General features: G+C 40.1%; 1 protein-coding gene and 1 long non-coding RNA gene across 2 annotated transcripts in view; one reads left to right on the forward strand and one right to left on the reverse strand.

The window, feature by feature from the left end:
- LOC111669021 (rho-related GTP-binding protein RhoA-D-like) overlaps nt 1-15,446 on the reverse strand; it is a 20,577-nt gene extending 5,131 nt beyond the window's left edge. Inside the window, exons 1-2 of the mRNA XM_023425240.2 lie at nt 15,320-15,446; nt 529-684 (exon numbers count right to left, since the gene is read on the reverse strand). Coding sequence (XP_023281008.1) covers nt 529-684 — 156 coding nt within the window. The 5' untranslated portion in view covers nt 15,320-15,446. The remainder of the gene's footprint in view (nt 1-528; nt 685-15,319) is intronic.
- On the forward strand, nt 5,689-7,555 carry LOC147818020 (uncharacterized). The gene is made up of 2 exons (XR_015438393.1): nt 5,689-5,975; nt 7,223-7,555. It is a non-coding gene; the product is annotated as an uncharacterized LOC147818020 (long non-coding RNA).
- Nucleotides 15,447-27,500: the final 12,054 nt, after the last annotated feature.

Raw genomic sequence — 27,500 nt, forward strand, 5'->3', positions numbered from 1 at the left:
GGGGGGGTCCAACCCTGTACAGGATCCTTTTCCTGTTGTTGGCTGGAGGTCTGCAGCCTTGTCACAATGAAAAGACCCACAGATTTGCTAACAATGCGCACTTATCCCCATCAGTCTTGACGGCACGTGGTTCTCAAACACCAGAGCCAACAGGGTCACATTTGTAACACTACAGCAGCAGTTTTCATGTGTCACATAAACCTGCCTGTTCTGAGGGATATTTGGGATTAGTGGAGGTGGAAGAAGTTAGATCCTTTGCCTAAGTAAAAGCACAACAATGTAAAAAGACTTGTTACTATACTAGTTTCCAACATAAGGCTCAGGCTTCTTCCAAAGGGTCACAATGTAAATCTGAAGGGTCATGAAATGAATAATGGTTGTGGAGTGAAGAACAAAAAAACAATGTTCTGTGTAGTAATGGTGTACTCAAATACAGTATTTGAGTAAATTTACTTAACTACTCTCCAACCAATTATTTCACAGTCATCTCACCAAAACATAAAAGCAGAAATTTAAAATATGAAGTACCTGTTTGCCATCAACTTCAATGTCAGCGATGTAGTTCTCAAACACAGTGGGGACGTAGACCTCAGGGAACTGGTCCTTGCTGAAGACGATGAGCAGACAGGTTTTCCCACACGCACCATCCCCAACTATCACCAACTTCTTCCTGATGGCTGCCATCTACAAACAGAATACACTTTGATTAGTCTATATGTTCAAGTTGGAGATGACTGAGAATGAACAAACAGTCAGTAAAGTGGTGGGAATCAAGTCTTTTCAAACAGAGCAGAGGAGGTGAAAAAATGCGACCAGAAATAGAGTGAAAACGAGGGGAAAAAAAGATGATCCAACTCTGTTTTAGAGCCGCACCCTCTTCCCTTTCCTGGGCAGCGTCCTGTGTGTGAGGTGAAAAACAGAGTTGGGTGGAGGGCTCAGCGCTGGTCTGGAACAGCAGTGGGAGGGAAGAGAACAGGAGGAGAGGCTCAGTGCTCAACACGCTGCTGCACATGCATGGCCTCAGTCACACAATCGCATTAAAAACAATCCGTAAGGTGTCTCTTCTACACCCATGTGGCGATGTGATTTACAGCTCCACCTGGGTTTGTCTCACTCCTCTGTATTGTGCACATTTGTCTCCCTTTCTTTTGGCTTGTAATCCTGAAAGGTGTGTATATGTGGTGGAAACGTGGCTTGCCAGAGAGATATGGCCCCACACACAAACACACACGGATCAATAGCCATCTCCCACAAGCTGACAATAATGGAGAGAAGGCAGTAGGTGATGAGACAATGTCCTGGCCGCCTGCCATCAGCATCAGCCTCCACAGATCTCAGACTACCTGGACTAACACAGGACTTTTATCCCCAAAGATCTAAACATCTTCTCTCACACACACACACGCACGCACACACACAGTCCAAACCACAGCTGATGAATGATGCAGAAATACCGCGTTATTATTTAAAGCGGCTAAAGAATGGATTATCTGACTACTTTCACACAAAAGGTGTCGCTTCTAGTGATGAACCCACAACATGTGACACAACTCTGCCGCTCCCCACAGTTTCATTGAGCTTCGTAGCATCTTTCAAACCATCGTTTTGGTTTCTGGGCCCACAACTTCACTGTTTTGTTTCATTCTCGTCGCTCATGTAACATCATTTTCAGCAGCAGCAGGAAGGTGGTAGTCAGCAAAAAAAAAAAAAAAAAGGCTCTGAACACCCACAGTATACTAACTACCTGCTCAGCACCAAACAGCAGATAAAGTCAGCAACTAGCTGGTGAACACAGTCGTGCATTTAGCTGCTGCAAGAGTCGGATATTTCCCTCAGGAGGTGGAGACCAAAAAGTGAAGTGAAGTGAATACTGGACTTGCATTTACTAATGGGACAGAACCACAATTGCAAATGAATGCTAATGTTGCTCCGTGTCTTCTGGATGTGTTAATGTGCAACTGTTAGAGAAGAAGTCCACCGTATCAACTTAAAGGTGATCATATTGTATGTCAGTGGCCACAAAGCCAGTTACTGCAGTGTTAAGGAGTTATTAAGAAATATGAAATTTCCTGTTGAGTAATATGCAGAAGTGACCTTAGAAAGAAACAGATCTGCGCACATATAAAAGTACTTGTTGAGTAATAAATACAGATAAACAAACTATCAAACACTCACAAAAGTATTAGTAACTGTGATATCAGTCACAGTATTTTTGTGTTAAGCCATGATAAACTGCATTTGTATAAACAGTTGTTTCCTCAGAAAGTCGGTGTGTGGACTGGAGAGGCCCAGTTGATACGAAATCTTCATAGAGTCTAAACGCAATTCAATTCTTACAGGCTGCATGGTGGCTTATTTATTGTGGCCAAAACAAAGTATTCTATTTAGGAGGAGGCTGAAGGAGACATTATACAGTATTTTTTTTTTTTTTTTGTTAAAAACAACATCGAGCCCTAAAGATAACTCACAAGACCCAGGTGTTGATGTATGTTAAAGAATGTAATGTGTATCTCCATTTGATAATCTCAGTTTGCGCGAGCCTCTGTGATTTACCTTCACTCACTGTAACAACAGCTACCATTTTCACCACAACAATAAAAAGACAATTGTTCAGTTTGCGTTTTTTTTTTTCTTTCTCCCACACATTAAATCAGGCCAGTGTGTTGTCAGTTTGTCTCTGGAGAGAGCCACCTGTTCTCTGTGATAGCAGGCTGCTGCTACTCCATACATCATACTGTCACTGCCAGAGGGAAGATACACGCACGCACGCACAAGCATGCACACACAGGCACACACACTCTGTAAGCTACAATGCAGCCCTAGAAAGCTTCGGAAAATGGGGCTAGTCCTGCAGATCTTGTACTGTGATGAAATAATGCAGCTTACTGACGACAATCTCTCTCACAGCATGCTGCCCGCTGTGACAATGGCAGCACATGGCGCTTAGTGGGGATAATGGCCCCTTTTCCTTTGCATTAATGTGCCTGTGTGTGTGTGTGTGTGTGTGTGTGTGTGTGTGTGTGTACACACATACTGTGCCAGTACAAGGACGAGAACAAGGACTCCAAGGACTTCTTCCTAAATAAGACAGCATGTGATGTGTTCTGCTGCCCTTTAAGTTGTAATATGTAACTTTTCCACATTAAAATGTCTAAAAACAATTTGACCTATGTTATATATTTTTTGGAATTGTGTATTTATATTATCCCAAATGTTTCCAGCAATTCTCAAACCCAGAGAAATAAGTGATTATATATTTTAACCGGATGAAGGATTTTAGTCATCGGACGTCTGGATCTTAAGTTATCAGAGGGAAAAGACAGGCGAATGTTAGGCAGCTCAGCTCCCAGCCGCTGGAGATGTCATGTCCTGTGTCTGCCAAAGAGCGTTGGCAAATCACTGATTTTAAAAATGAAACTGCTCTATTTGTTTGCCCGTAAAAACCTGCTGAATGTCTGAAGAATCAAAAGGTAAGCAGTCTCAGTTTCCAGCTACTTAGAGACATCATGTGTCCGCTGAAAAGTCTTGGTGAATCACTGATTTTGAAAACCTTTTTTTTGGACATTTTTGCTTTTATTCGGATTGCTACAGTGAAAGACGCAGGAAAGTCAGGGAGAGGGAATGGCATGGCATGCAGGCGACAGGTTGGACTGGAACCTCGTCTGATAAGAAATTCAGACGGTATGTGGTTTTATAATATTCACTCAACGAAAAACTTATAGTACCATGAGCATTTGAAGTAAAGCTGCAAAGTAATATCAAAGTTTAACCACTGTTTCATTTATAAATTGAACAAAAGTAAAATCTTGGGAAGTTTTCTGTTACAGTGACCAAACTCTGTTTATGACTTGGACAAGGGGGTGCCCTCAAATCTTTGAGGAGTCGGCCAGAATAGAAGAGCAGCTGAGCTGAGAGATGTTTAAGGAGGTAACACAAGTAGAGTTGAAACATTTGGTCAACTAATCTATACATTTTCACTGTTAAAATAATTTTTCAAAAAAAACCCAAAACATTTTCAGGCAATCAATGCTACATAATATATATCTAATTTAAAATAAATTGACAGTGACGTTTGTGATTGCACAAATTAACATTCTGTTCATCACATCAGTTGGACAAAAGCCTTGTTAGGACTAGGGAAATAATAACTGTAGCCCGTTCATGTTTAAAAAGCAAAAGAGTTTATAGTTGTTCCAAACAGCCACACTCAAGGGCGGGGGAGTGAAAAGCTGGCCTTTACAGAGAGGGACAAGATACAATAATCGTTTAAACACGGGGATAATGGCGCACATTTTCAGACACACTTCCCTGGAAGACTCTTGGTGTTAAACTTGTTTGTTGACACAAGCAAATCCAAAGAAACATGCCGGCGCCTCTAGACTCACTCTTGACATTTAGGTGTAAGAAAACTGCACTAGGCAGCGTAGAGGAGAGTAGCTGGCTATTTGGCAGGCAGCTGTAGCCCAATGAAACCACTTGTGTTAGGATTTCACTTTACTTATCATTACCTACTACTACTAATTTGTTTGCTCTAACTGTGCAGTACACAACACTTCCTGTAGGTGGCTCAGACTCAAAGCTTTTCAGCAAAGAGAACAGAGCCAAGACTTTCCTTATACAAAACTGCAGGAAGTCCTCAGCTGTAATAACTTTTATCTTAGTTTTATCGTTATCGGTTCCTGTCTCTATGTTATCCGGTAAAGACGTTGGCGGTGACGATCTGGAGTCACTTAATGTGTTTTGTGGATTTTCCCCATGTCCTTTACGTGACTTCCTGGTGGGACATAAATGGCAGTGGCCGAGAGATGAGAGAAAATGAGCGACAGGAAAGACAACTGGAATTCACCCATTTTGTCATTCTTTCTCCTTGAGTTTCTCCCCTCAGATCATTTCAAATAAGCTTTATTAGCACAAGGAGGAGTCGAACACAACCCATCCCCTCCTCTTCGTTTTCTTCAAGTCAGACAGCTCGAGACTCTGTGTGGGATATCCTTGTTTGTTCTCACAAGAATGTCTGCTAAAGGACAGTTAGAGTGTGTCTGAGAATTCATCAGAGCAGACGCACATTCAACAGGGCTGAGGTTCTACTATTTCATGTGAATATCATTGATATGAAGTCAATGCTACTGAGGACACTTTCATCCTAGGTCTTCTAGTGAGTTTAACTGCAGCCAAAGATCATACTTAAATGTAAAATTACATTAAAACTAATACAGTAAGCTTATTAATAGTATAATCTTACAGTGCCTGCATTTATCGCTTTGCCGTTTGCTGTGGTATTGTGACACTCTATGTTCATTCATATTCAACAATCAATAATTAAGTGTGCACTGCATTTTATGGCGTGGTAAGTAGGCTTCTGTCGATGTTGGAGATAAATAATCGTAAAGAGAGTAAACTGTGGAAAACACTCATAAATAATTGAAATGAAGATAGCTAAGTGTGTGTGGTATTGAAATAGCTCCAGCAATGAATGCCACCACAACAGTCACATGACAGTACAGCTGCATAGATCACAGTGTTGATACAAAGAACAAAGGGGATCCAAAAACACATTTAAGTCATATACTGAGTGATCAGCCACAGTATACATGCAGAGATATACAGTACCTGGACACACACACGCACACACACCTCAAAGGAACAGGTCGTGTAACTTAGCAAGACAGTGCATGTTCACACGTGTCTCTGGATGAATGATCCTGTCTTGCGTAATGTTTCCCCCTGTGTGAGGTAGGAAAGGACAAAGTTCTCATTCCTAGCACATGCAGCACAGACGCTGATCTCTCCCCGGCAGGGTCTGAGTCACACCTTTAGAAGTAACACATTAGCCAGTCTTGTTCATTAGACATGGTAGGGGGTAACAAAAGCACAAAACCACTCAGTGACCTCCAGGAAGTCAGATAGAGACAGAAACTTCTTTCTCTTCTGGAAACATCAACCTGATTCGAATCACATGGATCAGCAAACTCAAGGTAATAACACCATCCCTGCACTTAGTGACCGGTTTGTTTACAAGTATGTACAAGCCATAAAACTTCTATTATTAAATGTCATGTAGGCTTGCATCAGACCAATTCTAGCAGATTCGTCAAAGTACACTGAAGGGGGCACTTGTGTGTTTTTACCTTAGTAACAGAAACACAATATACCAGGATGCTGTCAGAATAAGATCCAACTTGCCAGTTGGAGCCCAAAGTCCAATAATTACTTTATGATATTAGACTTATCTAAATGCTGAATGCACAGAAGAGTTCAAAAGATCAAAACAAACAGGCATCCACAGAGTTACTGTACGTCTTTCCCTCATTACATTGTCATGATATTAGGCATTCTGACAACCACATCTGAAGATTCCTCGAGCTGATCCAAGCTTTTTATCTACGGATCCATGCTGGTTATTTTAAGGCCCAATGCATTTCAAATCTTTTCTGTTTTATTCCGAGTGCGCCGGCTGTTAAAAACACCCACTGTGCTCGGTTACAACAGTGGAACTGCACCGTGATGCGAGTGTGTGAATCAAGCGTGGAGCTGCTGTTTATTTTTTATAAACAGACAGCTGTTTCAATTAATGACATGTTTGACATTTTTTAAAAAAAGCACTTTGCTTCTGTTTCAGTTACAAACGGCAGGTGAACCACACCTCTGAAATGTTGCTGATTGCTGACAGCTGCATTTATATTTCAGTATTTTGGTCATGCGTGAGAAGCTGTCCGACCTTCCTGCCACCAACAATTACAGGCTGTCCTATTATACAAAACAGTCCAAGACAATATACACAATATTACAGGAAAACACTTGACCTAAATGTTATATCCGTCACTGTTTATAACAAAAGATGATATTGTTGCCACTGTGAGAACTTTCCTTAGTATTACAGATCAGAAATGATAAGTCACAATTAATCTGCAGTACATTTGATAATCAGTTAATCACTAATGAACTGCTGGTCAGACAAATCAAGCTATAAAAAAAGATATCACATTGGACTCTGGGAATTTATGACAAGCATTCTTTCATTATGTTCTGACGCTACATAGTCTGAATGATTCAATATTTAAATAGCGATAACAGACAGATTCATCGATTCTGAGATTAAACATTAGATGCAGCACCAGAGTATTATAAACCACTGTGCAGTGTTTTGGCATCAGATAAAACTTCAAACTTGTGGATTTGTTCACCACACTTCCTGGACTGTATTTAATGTCTCATGTCACAGAGAATTGGGAAGCTGGAGACGGCACCGATCAGCTTTTCAGCCCCGCCTCCTGTGACAAGGTGTAAGACTGGGATGAGGACCTCAGACTGCAACAAACCTGAAAGACCACCATCCAAAACTGGGATGCCTTCAGAAACAGTCTGAATACTTGAGTGGTCTGGTCAGGGAGACCTTAAGGTGCCCCCTTTTAATCAAAGATGCTTCTTCATCAAGTCTGACAGAGTAGCAAGGAAGATTAGAAGAAACTGTCCTAATATAGATGTGAAAGAAGAGTCGAAACTGTGCAAGTTGTGCTTCTGTTTTGTACCGAATAAAGGGTCTGGATACATATAATAGGTAAAGTCTCCTTAAATTTGCAGATTAAAGTCAAACACGAAAAAAAAAAGAAAAGGCATGATCAGCTCTGCCAGGATACCACCTGTTAAATATAAACTAACGGTGCACTCACAGGTGACATATGAGCAAGAAGGTGTCATGGACGAATACCGGCTGAGTGTTAGCAGAAGAGGTATTGACACACTGATTGTTCAAAGCTGAAAAATGCATTCCACATGGTGATTAACAACAGGTCAATGAATGCTCATACACAACCCTGTCTGACTGTGTAAAAATGTGGGAGGACATAAGCTATGAGGAATGTCTCACCCACTTTCAACCCTCCTTTTCCACTTAACACACAACATCTCTCCCCCCACCAGAGTCTCTCTCCCTCTCTCCTGGTTGAAATGCCGAGGACAGGATTATACACGAAGTTTATAAAGATACAGCACGTGTAAATATACTTATGATTTAGGCTTATGTACACATTTAGCCGACTGATCCCTAATGCCAAAAAGTTGTGGCGGTTCTGTTGACATGTTACAGTACACACAAGCATTATTTTAGTTACAGACCTCAGATTCAAACGTTGGCAGGTTAGAACATATTTTGGAGAGGTGAGTCCAACTTCAGAAACTGCACTGGTGACACACAAGGCAAAACAGTTTCAACTAACACTGTAATGGCTGGAGCAGCTTAGGGTTACAGAAAGGTGGCTTTGCATCTACTTGCATCTACCCGTGTTAAGTGCTGCTGTTGGTTGAAAACTGCTGATCAGCTTCAGTGTGAATCCTGTCCAAACTTTCCAGCCACAACAGATCCACACGGACAACGGAAAAAGGTTCAAAACATTACAGCTCAAACAACTATTTGATCAACAGAAAATTATCTGTCAATGTCAACTATTATAGCAATTGATTAATCACTAGTCATTTTTAAAGCAGAATCCCCTTAAATATTCACTTGTTTGAGCTTCGGGGCTGTAAATATTTGCTGATTTTCTTCGTTTTTTATTATATTTAACCAAATATGTTTTTGACAGTCAGATAAAATATGTAATTTTAATGCATCATCTTCAACATTAATGTTTGAAATAATCAGCAGATTAATAAAAAATGGAAATAATTGTTAGTTGCAGCCCTACAAACCATTAAAAGACTACTGCATTCTCCCTACAACACTGTCAGATTTATGGCAGTGGCCCTGTTCAGACGTGGCTTTAGAATGCGTGTCCATGTGTTTCGAGTGACCACTTATGGTCAGATCTCCGTCCATATACTTATAGACATGTATGCGGTGCTGTTTTCGGCCAGTCCGACAGGGCAGTTGTCAATGTCAGTTTCAGATCAGATCTGAAATGTAGCCCTCAATGCATCTTGGGTGTGTTCACACCTGAACTTAGAGCTGTCCACTTGTGATCAGATCACCCAAGATAGAGGGTAATGCCAGGTCTGCACAGAGCCAGAGAGATCATCTTCTTTTTAATCCACACAATCTACTTCGTTGTCAAAAAACACATCTGCCAACAGTTCAGTCAGACATTCGGGTGTTTTATGCTAGAAGTAGCTAATGTAGCCTCGAGTAGCTACCCTCAGGCAGAGATGAGGGTCGGGCTACAGAGGTCTGGTAAGCTTACTTCTTTCTAATACCACACACACATTTTTTTTTTTCATTTTCAAACTCGCAGTCTTCAACCCAGACTGAACTTGAGGCAATTTTATCAGATTTCAAACAAAGATGCAGCAGTATTCCCAAAGACCTGGATGTGTAAAGTCGGAGGAGTTCCCCTTTAGAGGAAACCGTTTAGAGAGGTGCAGGCTATACTTAATGCAAAGTAATTTAGTCAATAAACATACTTAGGCTACTTTATTAATTTTAATGTACACCTACTTAAAACTAAGTGCGTACTATGGAGCTGTATAGTGTAGCAGAAAACAAAACACACTGGATCAAACACTGGTTGGAACTGGAGGCCGAAAAAACTGATTAGGACATACCTAAAACAACTCTACTGTTTTGTGTCGTACTGTTTCTTCTTCTCCTTACAAAACATAACAACATATTGCCTGATGTTTGAACAAAGAAGTTGAAGCCAAACTCAAATTTTCAAGGTTGAATCAAACTTGAGACCAGAATCGGCTGCTCAGGATCCAGGCCAGGGAAGCGGCTAAAGTCAGAGAACCTAGCTGGAGCCCAAAATAGGACAGAGCCATTGAGACTCCACCAGCCCAATTTATCACAGTGCATACAGCTCAACTCAGAGAGCGAGAGAGAGAGAGAGAGAGGACGAAAGAGAGAAATATCACAGAGAATTATCCCTTCATCCGCCCCTGAGCCTGAGCTTGCAGTACAAACAGACAGAGAAGTCAGACAGATGGAGGGAAAGGAAGGAAAGAGAGGCGTGGTGGTCAAAAGTAGAACATGAGCATGCTGTAGCACAAATATGAAGAAACTTAAAAATCCTTAAGTGTAGCAAGTAAGTCTTTGATTAATATTCCATGAGTATGAAATAAATAAATGGATGAATTAGTCATGGGGTGAGAGTTGGGAACGAAGTTAATCAGGATTTGGTTAGAAATCATGAATGTATTTCTGCTTTCCAAGTCTCGAGCAGAGTTTGCTGTTACATTATAAAGTGGTTATACATGGACACACACCACCTTAGCTGGACATGGTGACTCAACTGACTTGATTGTACTCTCTTACTCTATTTGCTCCTATGGCTCCCTCTCTTCTACCCATCCTCCTCCAGTCTCTCTCTCTCTCTGTCTCCTGTGTTGCAGTGTGATGTCACCATCAGGGAGCTAATGTTGCGTATCCTTAGGGTGCTGCATTCCTCTTTACCAACTCACATACGCAGCACAAATGAAAGCCAGCGCTGACACACACATGTATGCAGCCTGGATGGAGTCACCAACACTGTTCCTCTCAATGGTCCAGTCCATCTGTGCCTCACAGCTATGTTAGGGATGGGCTCAACAGCATTTTATCGAAATCTTTTTAAGTGTACCTGTTATTTTAGCCTTTACTTTAGAACTGAAATGATCAGACAATTAATTGATTAGTGGGTCAACAGAAAAATAAGCAATTACTATGTTCATTATCGATTAATCTGGTTATTTTTCAAGGGAAAGTGGTGAAATGATGCCAAATGTTCTCTGATTCCAGCCTCTCAAATGAGAGCATTTCCTGCTTTTCTTTGTTATATATATGTATATAGGGCAGCAACAATTATTTCCATTATCAATTAATCAAGTAATTGTTTTGTTTTTGTTTTGTTTCTATGAAACCAAGCGCACATCTTAAAGCGATATTTTGTCTGACCAAACTCATTTGTGGGCGTGCTATAAGCATGGACATTAATTATATCGAACATTTATTGAACACTTTTAATGTTTCTTATTTTATACATGGATCAAAAAGTCATTTTTTCTATAAAAAGGTCAGATGATTGAAGTTTAATTTAAAAAAAATAGTGGAAAAATACCAATCACAGCTTCCACGTGTGACTTCTTGAAATAGCTTGTTTGCCAGACAAATTTTCAAAAAATAAAAAAACCCCAAAAACCCAGAGGTTCAGTTTACGATCACGTAAGACAAAGAAAAGCAGCAACATTGAGAAGCTGGAACTTGTGAATTTTGGGTCTTTTTGCTTGAAAAATAAAAAATAAAAAAATAAATAAATTATTAACCAATTATCAAAATAGTAGTTGTAATTTTCTGTCAACCAAGAAATCAATTCATCTTTGCAGTTCAACGTGAATCTTAAATGGACTTGAGGTGATCAGCTACATTAACACTTAACACACAGTCCACTTGTGCTACAGAGTGATACATTTAAAAAAAAGAATAAGGAGAGATAAAAGGCTTGATAGACATTCGTTAATGTCTGAACTTAACAAATGCAAGTGTTAAGTGACCTGGATCCTAAATGGAACCAGCTATCACATCCCATCCCTAAAGGCTCAACTGCTAATGTAACTCAGAAGATTTGTTTAGCTTTCTAAATTGTCCTTTTAGGGACTTCCTGAGACTGCAAGCACTGAGATCCAAACAGGAAACTCTCCCAGAGATTATTTTTATTCCCCAGAGGATTGTCTTGCCTACATGCTGCCTGTGCGTGATACACCCCACAGACTGCAGACACAGTTTTCCACGCAGACATGTTAATCGATCACCATCAAATGAAAACAGAAACAGAAACAGAAAAAGAGTCTAAACTCAGCCAATTCCTGTGTTCTCTGTGTTTGTTCTCAGTATGACACTGGCCTCCCTTGGAAATGACCGCTGATGGGAAGACTAATCTGAGACAGGATGCTGTGGAGCATTGTGTTTGAACACCTCAGTTGATAAGCTCCTATAGCTTAACAATGCACAACCCAGCAGCTTGCTATAGAACATTGAATAGGAGCTGAAAAGATGGAAAAACTGAACGACACCCCCCCTTCTGTCTATGTAGGACCTCCTGAACATTTGCTTGTAGGTTTGTGTGTTGAATCTAACTTCCTACGTTCGCCATCTCTGAATCTCAGGCGGGCACATACAACAGGCCGAAAGTAAAAACACTTATAGTAGGTCAGTGGTAGAGAGCATGTTGAAAGGAACAAAATGAGGCACATCATTGGGGGGAAATGGCCTCTGGCAAACCTGGTATATATGGGGGCTTCTGATCCATAACATTTTTCCATGAGGGCTTTTGTACTGAGCTATTCAGCTTCTGAGGTGACCTCAATACAGCAAGAAGGGAAGAATAAGAGCTCACATGCTAGAGATGGAACACACTGTCATACTATCAATACTGTGAATATGAGACACCGTGTCTTCTTACTTCAATTTAAAGATTTGTTTATTTAAGTAACTGATTAATTGTCGGAATATATTTATTTTTTAAGGGCTATCTTAATAGAATACTCACATGCCCATATATACATTGGTATAATAATTGGTTGCTAATTGTTCTCGTCCTTACTGGCTGCAAAGAAATCCCTTTTTAAAGCAACTGTCAAAGTTACTCTTTTGCGCCTTTTGGTTCCCGCTTTGTGTTAAAATCCCTCCGCTACATTTCACCACACAAACACTGTCCATGGAAACATAACAAGGAAATGTCACAGTAAAACTACGTCAACACTACTACTTTTAAAACAGCAGTTTCAAACGAAAACCGTCCAGATGACCGTTTTAGCTCCGTATCAGAGACAATTTTCGTCCAGACTACCACACCTGAAAACGCATATATAACTGAGCAATCATGTACACTGGGCATCCGTGCGCCGGGGTAAACAGAAAGCAGATCGTCTACTTCGCAGTTGATGAGTTGCAAAAGATACTACGAACAAGGAACAGCAAAGACAGCTGTAGCATTAAAATGCATAATTTAACTTCTCAACAGCTGCAACCAAAGACAACAAGGTCAGTAATGCTTGTATTTCATTATCCCTGTTGTATTCACCACTGGTAGTCGAGGCTGATGAGACCCAATCGGGGAGTGACTGTGGGTGTCTACGTCATAGTTTTCAAAGGTCTCCATTTTGGCCCGTCCACACTACAACACAACCCCGGTTTTCAAACTAAAACGGGTCCAGCAGCGTTTCCAAAAGTCTCCATTTTCAGGGCTCGGAAAACTCCGGATTAGTGCGGACAGGAGGCGAAGACGTAGTAAGAGAGACGCGTTTTAAAACAAAAACGTAGCAGTGTGGACATAGTTCTGTAGGATATGACTTTGACATGTCTAACTCAGACTGCTGAAGCCTCATATTAACATTAGCTGAACATAAGAATTCAATTTTTACAAAGAGTGACGATCACTTGCATTGAACTTGTTTGATGAAGCTATCTCTTAGCAGCCAGTATGGCCAAGAAAAACAACTACAGCAACCGATAACTCTTCCAATGTGCAACTGCATATGTGAATGTTCTATTGGGATAGAGCTGAAAAAATGTGAACCTATCCTCTAAACATTATGTTCAGCACCGCGTGCTGCTTTTCTCTGTTCTATAATCATTGCAAACTGAACATATTTGGGTTTTGGACAGTAGGTCGGCGAAACAAGACACCATTTTCTAACATTTTATAGACCAAAATATTGATAGAGAAAATAACTGTCTGGTTATTCAACACTGAAAATACCACTAATCCCCTACTGTGGTTGGTTTGACCTGGTTGGTCATCATATTCACATTATGATTTTTTTTCTACATATTTTGTTGTGTTTAATTACTTATACAATATTGTCCCATTACTAACAGAGATCATTTTAATTCCACCTTTCTCGTTTATGCACTACATGCTCAGGAAACGTTGCAGAACAATTAATGGCTATGTTTTGATCAGAGATATTCAACTTCATCATTTTGCTAATTAGATTTTTGCAAGCATTCCTCTGTGTGTCACCTTTTTCCTTTCTGCATACCAAAATAGCCAACCATCCATATACAGTATTTATACGTGCAGATAATATGTCTAATATTACTTTTACAACCTTAATGCAGCCCACTTCCCACTGAGCAGCTCTGGATTACATCACTGGGTACAGTCAATGACTGTTAAAATCCCACTGTGATGACAACAGCAGACAGGACTTTTATTCTAACTGGATTGGGGATTTCCACAATATTTCCTTCAACTGCACTGGCACTGATTTGTGTACCACTGGGTAACACAGTCACTTCTGTCCACTACCTGCAAACAGCTTGGTCAGCACTCAGCTGTTCAGCTACAATGACATCATAGCTTCTCCTGTAGTAGCCACACAAACAAAAACATATTGTCCTGCAAGCATGCACGCACAGACAGACAAGCCAGGAGGATGTAGGATCATATTTTATGCATTCTTCTCCTGTACATGTGTCTGTCCTGAAACACCCTGTATGTGTGTGTGTACGTGTGTGTGTGTGTATGTGTGTGTGTGTGTTTCAGTGTACAAACACAAATGGGAGAAGTCATGTCGACGCATGACATAGTTTTGTTTCACGTTGATTCACTGGGCATTTTTTTTGTTATGGAGGGACATGCCAAGACAAGGGAACACGCCGCTCTGAGATATGAGGGTCTGTGCCTCAGTAGCCGAGCTGCACAACAAGGGTGTGGTGGCTCGGAGAGAGGAATTTCCTCGGGACAAACAAGTGTTTTCACAGTTATTTAGCGCAGACAAGGAGGAAAGACTTCCTGACAGCATAACCAAATGAAGAAAGCCACTCGTTAGTTTGCCTAGAATTTGTTTTGATATATATTTTTTTTTTTTTGCTTTCCAATAATTCCTATTCAAAGGGAAAACATCCGATACTACGGATTCCCGTTTACAGGCCAGTCAGGTTTCCAAAGAGGAAGAGAGGATCAACTTTTTTTACAGGCAGTAAAGATCGCCTCTGCCTGCCTCCACAGCTGAAGTCCATGTCATTTAATTACATAATAAAGTATATTGTGGGTAGACACAGGGGCTGGGTCTGTGTGGTAGGAATGCCGATATGATCCATATCTTCAACAGGATGTGGCTGGTCAGAACAAACAGGTGTGTCCACAGTTTCGGGGACTTTTCCTTCGAAATTTTATCAAACAAACCTCGAAACACTTGAGCCATTTCGCCAGAAAACTTCTAAACAAGTAACAGGTTTCAAGTCGCCGAGCTGCTGCTGCTGCTGCTGCTGCCATCTCGGCTCATTAACGTGTCAACTGACAGCGGTGGCCGTTTAACTACTTTTCCTTTTAAAACCTCGAACTCATTTAATCAACTCAATATGTTTGACAAAACTAATAAAAGCTGAAACAAATTTTTTTCTCACCTTTCCCAGACTGTGCTTTCAAATACCGAGGACCTCCGCGATTCCTCCTCCCTAGAAGCAGCTGTGATCAGAGTGAGCGTCCGAGGAGCTGAACCGATGCTCACAAGACCCTCCCAGACTGCTGCGTTCACGGTCCCTCGGCTACTTAACTTTCCCATTTCCCAATCTTTCTGCTTGGGTGCCCTGTAGTACGGCTGTCGCAGCTGCCACTTTAATTATCGATTAATCGATCGATTAATAGTTTTTTCTGTAAAATAACGAACATGACCTGTTTAAATGGCTTGTTTATGCGAAACCACACTTCCAAAACCAAACATATCCACTTTCATATTATATGTGCAGGAGCATATACTGACTTCTGGCCAAACATATGCCTGGGTCCTCCACCATGTGGGCTGTTAACCTCCTGTGTTGGCTGACAGCTTTTGAGATTATCTGTGTGTGAGCAAGAATTGATCCAGATGTGGTAGCACAGTCATTCTGTATGTGGGCTGGACTCAGTCCAAGGAACCCAGTTTACTTACTAAGGAGAAACACAAGTCCAAAGAACTCCAACATGGAAAGGGCTTTAAAAAATCCTGCAATTGAAAGTTTGTTCCTATCTGCAACATTGAAATTTTATGTTAGTATTGAAAGTAAACTACAGTATTACTGTTGGCTGAATACTCTTGTAAAAGCAGTGTTGGGATAGCTTCTTTGAAAGCATAGCTTGGCAAGCTGCCAATTAGTTTACAAGTGGGAGAAGTTAAACAACAGTAAAATTACCCAAGGGAGAAATCTAATTTAGTTAACTAAATACACTTTTAAAAAGTAGTTCAAACAACTTTTTCAAAAAGTTATGAAATTGCTAATGTACATGAGATACGAAATTGTAACAAAATATAAGATAAAAAAGTCACATATCTGCAAAAAATTCCATTCAATTGAGTTTATTGCAAAAAGTGCCTAGTTGTTCACAAGTCACACACAAACCAAGATAAATATAGCCTACCCCACTATTTGTGGGAAAGTGCAAAGAATGTCAGCAATGGATGTGTAAACAATAACTGCCAAAATATGTTCTATCTTCTTAAGTATGATTGGTTTACTGAAGTATTTTGATCAGTTTTACCAGTGTGTTCACAAACTTTACTGATGTAATAAACCTTACGCAGCATCAGAGAAGTTTATTGATTTATAGTGAGTTATTATTTAGCATTACTCCCTCCCAGTCATCAGTTTGAGTGTGATAGCTGCTTCCAAACCTGTGTTTTCAGTTACCAAGGTTAGCCTTTTTTGTATAGGCCTATGTTTGGATCATATCATATTCTAATGTGTTATTATGCTACTTGATGTTGCAAAAGACTGGGCGAGTATTTGTTGGAATCTATTTCACCTTAATTCCACAAAGAAAACATGATTCCAGTGAGGTCATGTTTGATTTTACTATGAAATGCAGTATTACAGTAATCCTTTCTCAGTGTATGGGTCAGAGTTCGATAGCTTTCCACCTCTGTCTTACATCCAGACAATTCTAAAACATCAAAGTCAAAGCTTCATACTTCAGTTCCAGTATGTTTTCAAAAGAGCCTGAAATATGCTTCACGTTGTAGTTATGTAAACCATTCACTCACTGAATGTCCTATGAAGGAGGATTTTACTGGTTACATCCCGCTTTCAGGTTATCAGCTGGGCTTGAAAAGTCTTAAAACTAAATTCAGTTTCCTAAAAAACAGTCATTAATAATATTAATAATAATATTATATAACATATATATTATTAATATAACATTAATAAATGGCGACGTTTAATTTGAACTAAGAGCATTTGCCCACCACACGCTTCCGTCTGAGCACTGAGTTTGTGGTAAGAAAATATCCGATTGCACCTGAATGCACCACGATGTCTTGGCCATTTGCAATTCCAGTGCCTGCACACTATTGGCCGAAATGATTCAACCGTTACAACGTCCCCGCCCCTTTACGGTTAGAAAATAATGACATCATTTATATAACGAGGTGGTCAGTCATTTAAATGGTCAGCTTTAGTTGGGTTTTCTGTTATTTTCCAAGTTTACAAGTAATGCTTTATAATATTATTAATATTAATAATATCAATATTAATATTATTAATATTATTTTTTTTTATTATTATTGCTATTACCGTTATCATTACCATTATTATTATTATTAGTAGTAGTAGTAGTAGTAGTATTATTGTCAAGATTTTGTTGTTGTTATTGTGTAAGGAAATGGACAAAGTGCCTCTCTCCCACAGTGCAACAGGAAATCACACAACAGGGATTTGAACTTTTTAACATGCCATTCTCTCAGTGAGGTCATGAGTTCATTCATCCTAGAAGGCTCTCACTGTGCAAAAACACACAACAGCTCCAGGCTAAGGAGAACATTTCATGCCCTTCAGTAGACATATTATTAGGCACTCACGATCATATCAAGACACAATCCTTTCATAGTCAAGCCAGGAAGTTTTATTGCACCCAAAGAAAAACACCTAACGGGCAAAATTCTTGTGTGTTGATTTTGTTTCTTATGGGGAAAAATTGTCAACAAAGACTTAGTTGTCTAAAGGCTGAAGCCACAATCTTCAAATGAATGTATTTGACTTCTCTGCATCCTGGCTCCTTGACAGTAATTTGGACAGTTCTCTGCAGTTTCCATGGTAATACCCACATACTGTAGTTTCAGAAAAAACACTGCGCAGTGACACCCTCCAGTCCCATACAAAAGTGATGCTATTTCTGCAAGCAGTCTGGAAGGGTGGGGGCCGCTGGCTGATGTGCACTGACTGGAGAAAGATGAGTGTTTGAAGTGGAGCCACACTTCAGAGAGAAAATAACCTTGCATATGGATTTACAACATCCTATCATTCTCTCTCTGTCCCTGTATAAACTGCTGCTTTGACACTATGCTATGTGTTGCATCAGCCAATTCTGTACACTTCGATGGTTGTTTGGGCAAGGATTGTTTGGAGGCTTCAATACCGCTGGGAACTTCAAATATTTACTTGAATCCGTGCACACAGAGTGAATTTTGAGCCTAAATAAAATAAACTTTTGAGTTTCTCAGGTATTTCAGTCTTAAAGTCCAGTCATACCATTATTTATGGTATGTGATATTTCAAACTGAAATCAGTTCATTTCAGTGAAACTCATTGGATTTGTCTGTGGTGGTGAGGCAGGTTTGCATGTTGCTTTTGCACAGGGTTAAACTTTGACATGTAAATTTATACTGTTACCAACGGTTATTCATCTTTACAATGTGGGCCTTTGAAGGAAAGGATGAGTCCAAAATGCAGACAAAGCCATCATATTTAAGGCTGCAATTACTGATTATTTCCATTATTGTTTAATCTGGTAGCCCAGTCTATGAAATGAAAGGGGCCACGCTAATTGAGAAGCTGGAGCCAGAGATTGTTTTATCTTTGCTTCCAAATGTTAATTGATTATCAAAATAGTTGGCGATTCATTTTCCATCAGTCTAATCGATCAAGTAATCGTTGCAGCTATAATAATGTCAGCTGTGTTGCCCCAACTGATTTAAAATACCCTGCTCTCTGGAGAATACATTGCTCAACAAAAGAGACCTGGCATGGTTTGTAGAGCTAAAGAAATCACTGCATCTTCATTTACAAACCTCTGGCACCACATATTTCACGGGGAGGTGTGAATGAATTTCAATGTGCTATGTATTTTCTGAATCTAGAAAAACTTAGGCTATGTGTGTTTTTGTCATGAGAGCAGAAGAAATAAAAATAAAGGTTAATTAATGTGTTATTTTCACCAATATGCAAAACATGTCAACATTATCAACACGTCTATAAAAAAACCAGGCTCGGCCAGCAGTATTTGCAGGCTGACTTGAGATGAGTCCCGAGTGTGTGTGGCAGAGGCTGTACTAACTGCCGAACAGCAGCATGGACCAAGATGAGCAGTATTTCCAACATTTAGCACCACTGCCAAGCCTGACTAAATTTCACTTCAGGAGTTAAGTGGCAATACTGAGAGTAGAGCAGAGTCCAGGAGCCCCGAATGGAAGAGAAGTAGAGAAGTACAACTGCTGGATACACAACACAGAGACAATGTTACTAAACTAAGCTTTGCTGAAAAAAAACCCAACATAATCTGAAATGGGTAACTAGTAATAAACAGTCAAGAGACAGTTATTTTGAATCATTCAATAACAACAACAAGCCCTGAAATGAGCTTCATTGCTTAAGTCAGTGGGCTCAGTACTATACTGAACAGTCTCAGCTCAGAACGGCACGAGTTTGTACAATAAGCCTCAAGGGGACAACCTGTCAACTCCCACACTGCACTGTAATTTAGACAGTATAAAGCAAGTCAGTGGTTTTCATGGGGTTGATGAAATACAGTACGAGTGCCAGGCAGGAGTTGAACCCATAGAGTGAGCTTGTAAAGAAGACAGTCAGGAGGACGGAAAGAAAAGCTGTGATTTAAAGAGGGATGCTGGAAGCAAAACACAACAAGCTACAAGATACAATCAACAATGGTAAACAAGAAAGGTGGAACTGAAACTGCTGTCAAAGAGGCAGGATGAATGAACTAGACCATGAACAACCCCCCAATTTCCTTTCAAGGGTGCAAGTATTGAAAAGTTAAAGATGTAAAGATGAATCAATCAAAATTTGTAATGTTTACTGAAAGTTTAAATGTCAAGTAATAAAAAGATCACGTGTAACTCTTTAGATGGATTGCTAAAGGGGAACATTAAACTGTGCAAAAGAAATATGAAACTGTAGAGAGGTTTGACAAATTGTTAACAAGCCAGGAGCATTGTGGCATGCCATTTTTGCATGAACAGTCAAAGAAGAATTGTATTGCTGGATTTAAAAGGATGTGGATTTATTCTTAAACCACTACAGACTGGGTTAAGAATTAAGAGGAGAACCCTGTTGCCTATTACTTGTTTCTTTTTTGTCACTAAAACTAACTAAATTGGGGTCCAGACAGTGTGACTGATCATGCTGCTATTTCCTCACAGTGTCCAGTGTGGTATATAAAACTTTAGAAAGGATAAACTCTTGCTCAACAAACCACCATGAAAACCTGGCACATTGCATCTAAGTCTTTCAGAAAGGATTGAGATAAACATCTTTGTGCTATGAGTGTAAGAACAACTTCCCACGAGCTGAGAGATTTCCAAAACCCTAAAGGTAAATTCAATAACTTAACTTTGACATTTTGTCAGTATAACTTTAGGAGGCCTGGAAGTGCAACAAAAGTTGCACTTACAATGACCTAAACTTTTATTGATTCATCAAAGCTTTGTAATTGAGTATTGTGGTCATACAGAACCTTCACCCTGAGGACACAACATCAAAATATCAATACAATCTCTGTAAAGCCCAGACAGGCATTTCTCATCTTTTTCCCACGCTGGTCATTATGGATCAGTGGACACAGAAAACACGAGAAACAAGCTCAAGGCCTCAGTGAACCACCGAGCCACCCATTATGTCCTCTGGGAAGTTAACTCATGAGAGAGGAGTGGGTCTCCATGTCCTCACGTCACCCCACAGCTAAAATGTGAGGACACAGTGACATCTAGTGGTGTGCCACACAAAGTACAACCTACACACACGCATCTGTACAAGGTAATCTTCAGAAATAGAACGAAATCCACCACATCACCCTCAGTTTGGTGCTGATCTCATTGTTTGGTTTGCTGCGGATGAAGTCATTACACAGCCATCTGACACAGTCCATTTAAAAAGAAGTTAAAATAAGAGAAGTAACATCAAGACTCTTAATCATAACAAATACTTAAAAAGAAAAGGGTTCAAACATTGTCAGCACTGAGTTCTTTAGAGACACAATATTTTGACCATGGACCTTCATCATGCATCAAATTCATAATGTAAATATTTCCTGGGTTTTTTTTTTTTTTGCTCTTGCATCTTTGGGTTTTTGACTGTTGATCAAAACAGAGCTTGAGATTGCCATCTTTCAGTTTGCTGGCATTTTAAAGATCAAGCAATGAATCAGTTAATGAAGGATGTAATGAATAGATTAATAGAAGTCTGTTCCATAGTCAAAACAAAGTGTGTTAATGAAGACATGACCTTTAAAATCAATTGCTATTAAGTAAATATGAGGTGTTCGATCTACTAAATATCAAGTTAAACTTTAAAAACTTTTAAGTGAATAGTAACAGCAAATAGTTGAATATTACACAATGTGTGGCCAATATGTTTTTGAAGAAAACATATTGACAACTGTAAAGATGTTTCAGGAAATATTAAGTAAACAGCCTTTTTTTTTAATTATATTTCAAAATACAAAACATACGAAAAAAATGAGTTATTGATGTGTCTCAGGTGTTAGAGATCTTGCTCGCATTTTGATTGTCTAACACAGCCTGTGGCTTCAGTACAGAGATGTGTTGTTTCATATTTCACGCCCGACATCCGTCTGTTCTTACACCCTGATTACCAAGTGTGTTTTAGATAACACTTACTTCTACAAATACGTAATCCATCTGTGAGAATATAAACTAAGCAGCTTTTTTAGAAGATAACTTTTTCATTTTTTTTAAACATACTTCAGCCCTTGATAAAAGTCAAAGTGCATGCAGGTCTAACCACTAGAGGGCCCTAAAATCACACCAACCAGTCATTTAACGTCACTCTGTATGCTTTTCTTTCTTTGTGATAGCATAACAATTCATTTTCTTTATATGAAGTGTTTTATGAGGACTAATTTTTACCAGCATTGACATCCCATGAACCATCCCTGCCTACTGTTCATGCTCATTCACTCCTATAGAAGATAAGTTAAGGATTTTTAAACTAGGCCAAAACCGAATAAAAAGAATCATATTTCTCCCCAAGATGACATTTATAACCAGCAACCTCGTCTGCCTCCTCCTACTCTTGCTTGGAGCTGGTTTTTCTTCAAAATAGTGCTATTAGTAGCAGGGAATGTGGGCTCACTGGTTCTCTCCTCTCCAAAGTGTCTTTTATCTCGGCTCCCTCTGGTGTCTTTTTCCTCAGTAAGCTGGAGTCAGTTGAGTAAAAGACACTACTGGGAACAGAGAAAGAGTGAGCGAAAATTCCCCTGCTGCCTCTCACATAAAATGCTCCCAAATCGCAGCCAATGGCCAGCGTGGATTATCATTAATCGTGTGTAGGTGTTACCATCAGGTGAAAATGAGGAGGTCAGAGGAAAGAAGGGAGAGGAAAGGGGGAAGCAGGTGGGAAGGGAGGAGTGAAGGAGGGGTGAGACGGGTGAATGAATGCACTGTAGTCGCACTGGCAGCGTATACAAATGGACTGAATTGCTTTCAGTGTCCGTGCTTTGCACAGTGATGCCTCTGTGGGGGTTATAGACACACATCTGTATGGATGGGATGATGTCTCCCTATCAGGCAATTTAAACCTGTATGGATGTGAATCCAGGCTGGACAGACTTTGTGTTTAGCAGACCATGTTCACAAGGAGTTTAAAAACAATTGCCCCCTTCTTGTAAGGCTTTACGGGGATGAGCGAGCCATGCGAACATAAAAACCAGGAAATGAGGAGACAGTAAAAGTTTTATCCCATTTCACATGGGCCCGATATCCAGCTGTGCCGCTCAAATATGCAAAGCTAAAGGCGTGCATCCGTGCTTGTGTTTGTGTCAGGCCTTCTAATCCAGCTTATGTACACTGAGCCACAGTGTAGCAGGGTGCTGGATACAGGGATGGGTTAAGGACACAGTATCTGCTAAGACTTTTCAATGCAAGTGGAAGAACAGTCTCTAAACCGTAAGAAACTGTATTCTCTCTCTCTCTCTGAGTTTCCGCTCTTCCTCTCCTAACTGTGCTATAGTGCAGTATAAACCAGACAAATGCATTTGTTGAAAACTTTTCTCTGCAGCCTCCAAATAGAGCCTTTTCTGTCTGATCCCATCCTGATAAGAACGAAAGCTGTTTACGAGATTTAGAGAAGGAAAGAGAGAGACTAAGGCTGCGAGAGGGAAAGGCAGAAAAACCGCGAGTTAGAGAGGATTAAAAAAAGAAAGACAGAAGGAGTGAGAGATATTCCTGTCCCTGAACCGGTAGCGTGGAACAACATAATCCCAGATTTTTATGGGCGTTGTTTTTCCTGAAAAGCTTTTGGATTATGAGTGGCTGTTGCATTATAACGCCTGTATCTCATTGTGCTCAGGCGATTATAAACATGACCCCATGGCCCTGCTGCTCAGATGAATTGATGAGGCTGAGAGGTCAAGACACAAGGCAAGAGAGGAAGAATGAGGGAGGAGAAAAAAAGAAAATTCTCTGTCTATCTCTATCTCCATTTTTCTCTTTTATACAGGGACTTTATTAGTCCACAGTGCATGTAAAAGCAATCTTGCAATACAAAGAAACAGCTTTTATTTGCGCTATTAAAGCCAAAATGTTTCGCACACCTGTGCCATTATCTTCACCTTCACCACTGAATATTAAAAAAAAAAAAAAAAAGTCTTGTTGCACCCTCTCTCGTTGCACCGCGCGAGCTTTCCAGCTGGTGTGCATATCATCCTCCATGTATGGGATAACTGACTCCCATCCACGCATGAATATCTGATAAGTTCAAGGATCATCACTCTGGATCCTCTTCTTGTTCCAGAGCGGCCCCTGCGGAAACCAGAGTTGTTTTATTTCTGCAGAGGACAGACTGTCCCTGCAGAGCTGTCCTTGTTGCAGTCCTGTTGTGCCAACGTGAGTGAAAAGCCTGACAAGTAGGAAGGTGGCGTTAGGAAATGACTTTCTGACGTAGTGACGCAATTCTCTTCATTTCCTCCTGCGAGATACAATGAGTGGCACATTTGCTGTGGATATCAAAGTCAACCCGATGGGAGGGAGCTGCTGTCCTGAATGTCCTCGGGGGCTACATGTGCGAGCATTACACCGCTGAGTTTTTATCTGAAATGAGGATTTGTATCGTGCATTAAGATCATATATTCCTTTGACATCACTATAGGAAATTAGGGTTGATAATGAAGCTAATTACATCACCACAAATATCATCACATGCATTGTATTGTTAAGTATAATTAATTTAACACTCTAAAGCACTTTATGACTTTTAATGGACTAACTCCAGGGCCACAACAGACACAGAGATCCAAGGTGTCGTTAAAGCTGCACTAATCAATATTGTTAGCAGAACAATGGATCAAATGACTATGTGTAATGTGTAATGTGAGCAGGGTTGCTTGTACTGACAAACTCATGGAGAATTCCCCTCAGCTCTTTTAGTGCCTCTTCAACTCACTGCGTTGTTTATAAAGTCCAACAACTTTGCTGTTTTAGTTCACATTCACCGCTGTCATCAGCCGTGTTCCTGGTTTTGAGTGGAACAGCTCTAAAATCTCACTCTATACTACCTGTCCAGCATTAAACAGCAAACAGAAGGTGAGCTGGTGAACATAGTGAAGCATTTAACATCTAAAAAAAAAACAGATATTTTCCTCAGGTGATGGTTGAGACCAAAGCAGAACTAAAAGAAAGTGAATTTTGGACTTGCATTCCCTGGATGGCCAGGGGCAGTTTTTGCTACTTCTACATTGGCTTCATTTTTCAGCCTTGGAGGTTGCCGCTTGGTAGAAACTTGAAAGGCCCTCTCTAGAGCCAGGGTTTGGTTTGTCCTTCGTAGAAACAAACATGGCGGTGCAACATGGCATGGAAGAGGGCCTGCTCCCTATGTCGACATAAAGAGCTCATTCTGAGCTAGCAACAACACAACGATTCTTACTTTCAGGTGATTATGCACCCAAGAAAACTATAACAATAATTATGAATATTATATTCCATTTCTACCACTAGCTCCCCTAAACCCCCCCCCCCCCCCCCCACACACACACACACACACATTGGCCCTTTAAATGAAAGTCACTTCACTAAAACTAATATGCAACTAAAATGCAGCTTTACCTTCGGCTTTTTTTTCATCCCCCATTTTACAGCAGATCCTCCAGGTTACGGGAGCAGTAGCAACAGGACAAGCAGAGCATCACAGATGTCCTTTTGTAAAGCAACATCCTGCAGCTATCCCTGGAGAATCTCCAGGTGCTGCCATGCCAGCTGGGAAATGTTGTCAGTCACTCTGTCATGTTGCTCTTGAGCCTGAATTTCAGCAACTGTCTACGGTCACATGCCAGCATCTACTGGCCACCTGCACGGGAAGGAGGGAGCTTATTGCAGATGCCTAGTGGACAAAAGGCTGGTGTGGAAAAGAGCCAGAGGTGATAATGAAGTTTGAATATCTCAGGCTTATTTCACACTGATGAGCATTTTTTAAATTTCAATTTCCCTCCCCATGATCAGATCTGATTTCTCTGATAAAATCTAATTTCCATCTATAAAGACAAAATACGGAAAAGTATGTTTTTCTTTTTATAAGAGCGTGTCCTGTATTGTGTAAATACAAAATGAGTCTGTCCATATAAAAAAGATATAATATTACCCTTCAGCTCACTCCATGTGCTGTAAATGAAGTGAAGTAATTACACTAAAGGAGATTAGTACAAGGTGTGTCCAGGATATCTGTAGTGTAACTTTAATGGAGCTAACTGTAAGTGTAGTTACTGATAATGAGAGTCTCAAGCGAGGCTAATCCAGCTTTCATGCTGCAATACAAGAACATCAATTAACAATGAGGGCGGAGTCTGATCTTTCATGCTCATCGTAGCTTTGAAGGAATTAGTCCGTTTGAACGTTTACATCTTTGAGTGAAAGAGAGAGAGACAGACACGGACGAGAGGAGAGAGAGTTGAGTTGGTAGGTTGCACCCTGCTGCTATCTGAGATAAAGTGTTCTTTGCCGAGGGCAGCTCAGTCTTTCAACTCAACTTACAGCCTGTGATAAGTGATCTACTGTAACTTTTACACCATAACTCACATTATTCTGAGTTCTAAGAAGCATGACTCCAGTAAAGAAAAAAGAAAAAAGAAAAAAGAAAAACTGGCTTCTTCAACACTTTCAAATTTTATAAATGAAAGCAGAGATTTCTAGATTAGGGGAACTTTCAGGACATAACTTTTAAGAGTTCCTGAAAGGCAGCATATGTTTGTTATTTTCACAAAGAAAAATCATAAAATAAAATGCATGAATACGCCATATTTGTCAGAGCCGTCTGTGTCCACTCTTCACACATGTACTGCATGCCCCTTACATTGCTTGAGCAATGTGATGACAGTGTGGAAGAAAAACAGCATGACTGACAGAGAGATGGAGACACACAGAAAGACAGGAAGGAGTGTGACAGTGAACATTAGTAAAGCGAAGGATAGCAAGAACAGAGGAAGTGCCATCCAAATGAATAACACAAGAAGGAACAACAACAGTGACAGCTACACCTTCCAGCTGCTGTCTTTCATATGCTAATGTCGGTATTACTGCCTGCCAATGCAACACAGAAGACAATATGCGTGTCCGTGTGTGTTTGCGTGTTTTTTTTGTGTTTATTCCAAATGAAGTGATGCGCTCAGCACTCTGTGCCACATGGTATTGGTAATAAGAGTCATCTGGCAGGGCTTTGAAACACATGCACATGTGCACACTTAATATAGTGTAAAAAGCTTTCATCTTCACTTTGATGTTTTTACATGAAATTAAATGTAACACAGCAAGTTTTGTGGTGCCAGTTAGAATATATTGTAACAGGTGGTGGCCAAGGGAAATTAAGCTTTTTCTGAATGGAGGAATCTGATGATTTTATTTATTTTTCTTTCTGGCAAAAAAAAAAAATTCCATAAAAAGACCAAAGGCAACGATTAACTGATCCTAATAATGAGAATAGCCTATGGAGCTAAAGCCTGATATACTATAGCTTATTCCTTTGTATTTATACCTCTACTGTTGTCCATTAACTGTTTAAAAAAAACTGCATGAGCCATAGAGTTGCACTGGACGACATGTACCTTCATAACACTGAAGATGGGCAATGCAGTTTATTTTGAGTCAATCCCACATACACTGTCCTGTTACCATAAATACTCAGCAGTGTACCAAATCCACAGCAGAAAATAGTCCTCAACAAACACATTACTCACTCCTGTATGAGTGATGTTTGCTAAAAACTACAGTGCCCAGCAGTGTTATTAACTCAACTATCATTTAAAAAGAAATGAAAGTATATACTGTGTCTGTGACTTGTTTTTCTTTTTAAGATTTACAGTTCCAGTAAGAACCAG

This window comes from Seriola lalandi, unplaced genomic scaffold, assembly GCF_002814215.2.
Source record: "Seriola lalandi dorsalis isolate HSWRI2012SDOR001 ecotype SW California unplaced genomic scaffold, Sedor1 jcf7180002054767, whole genome shotgun sequence".
In the NCBI taxonomy this organism is placed as follows: Eukaryota; Metazoa; Chordata; class Actinopteri; order Carangiformes; family Carangidae; genus Seriola; species Seriola lalandi.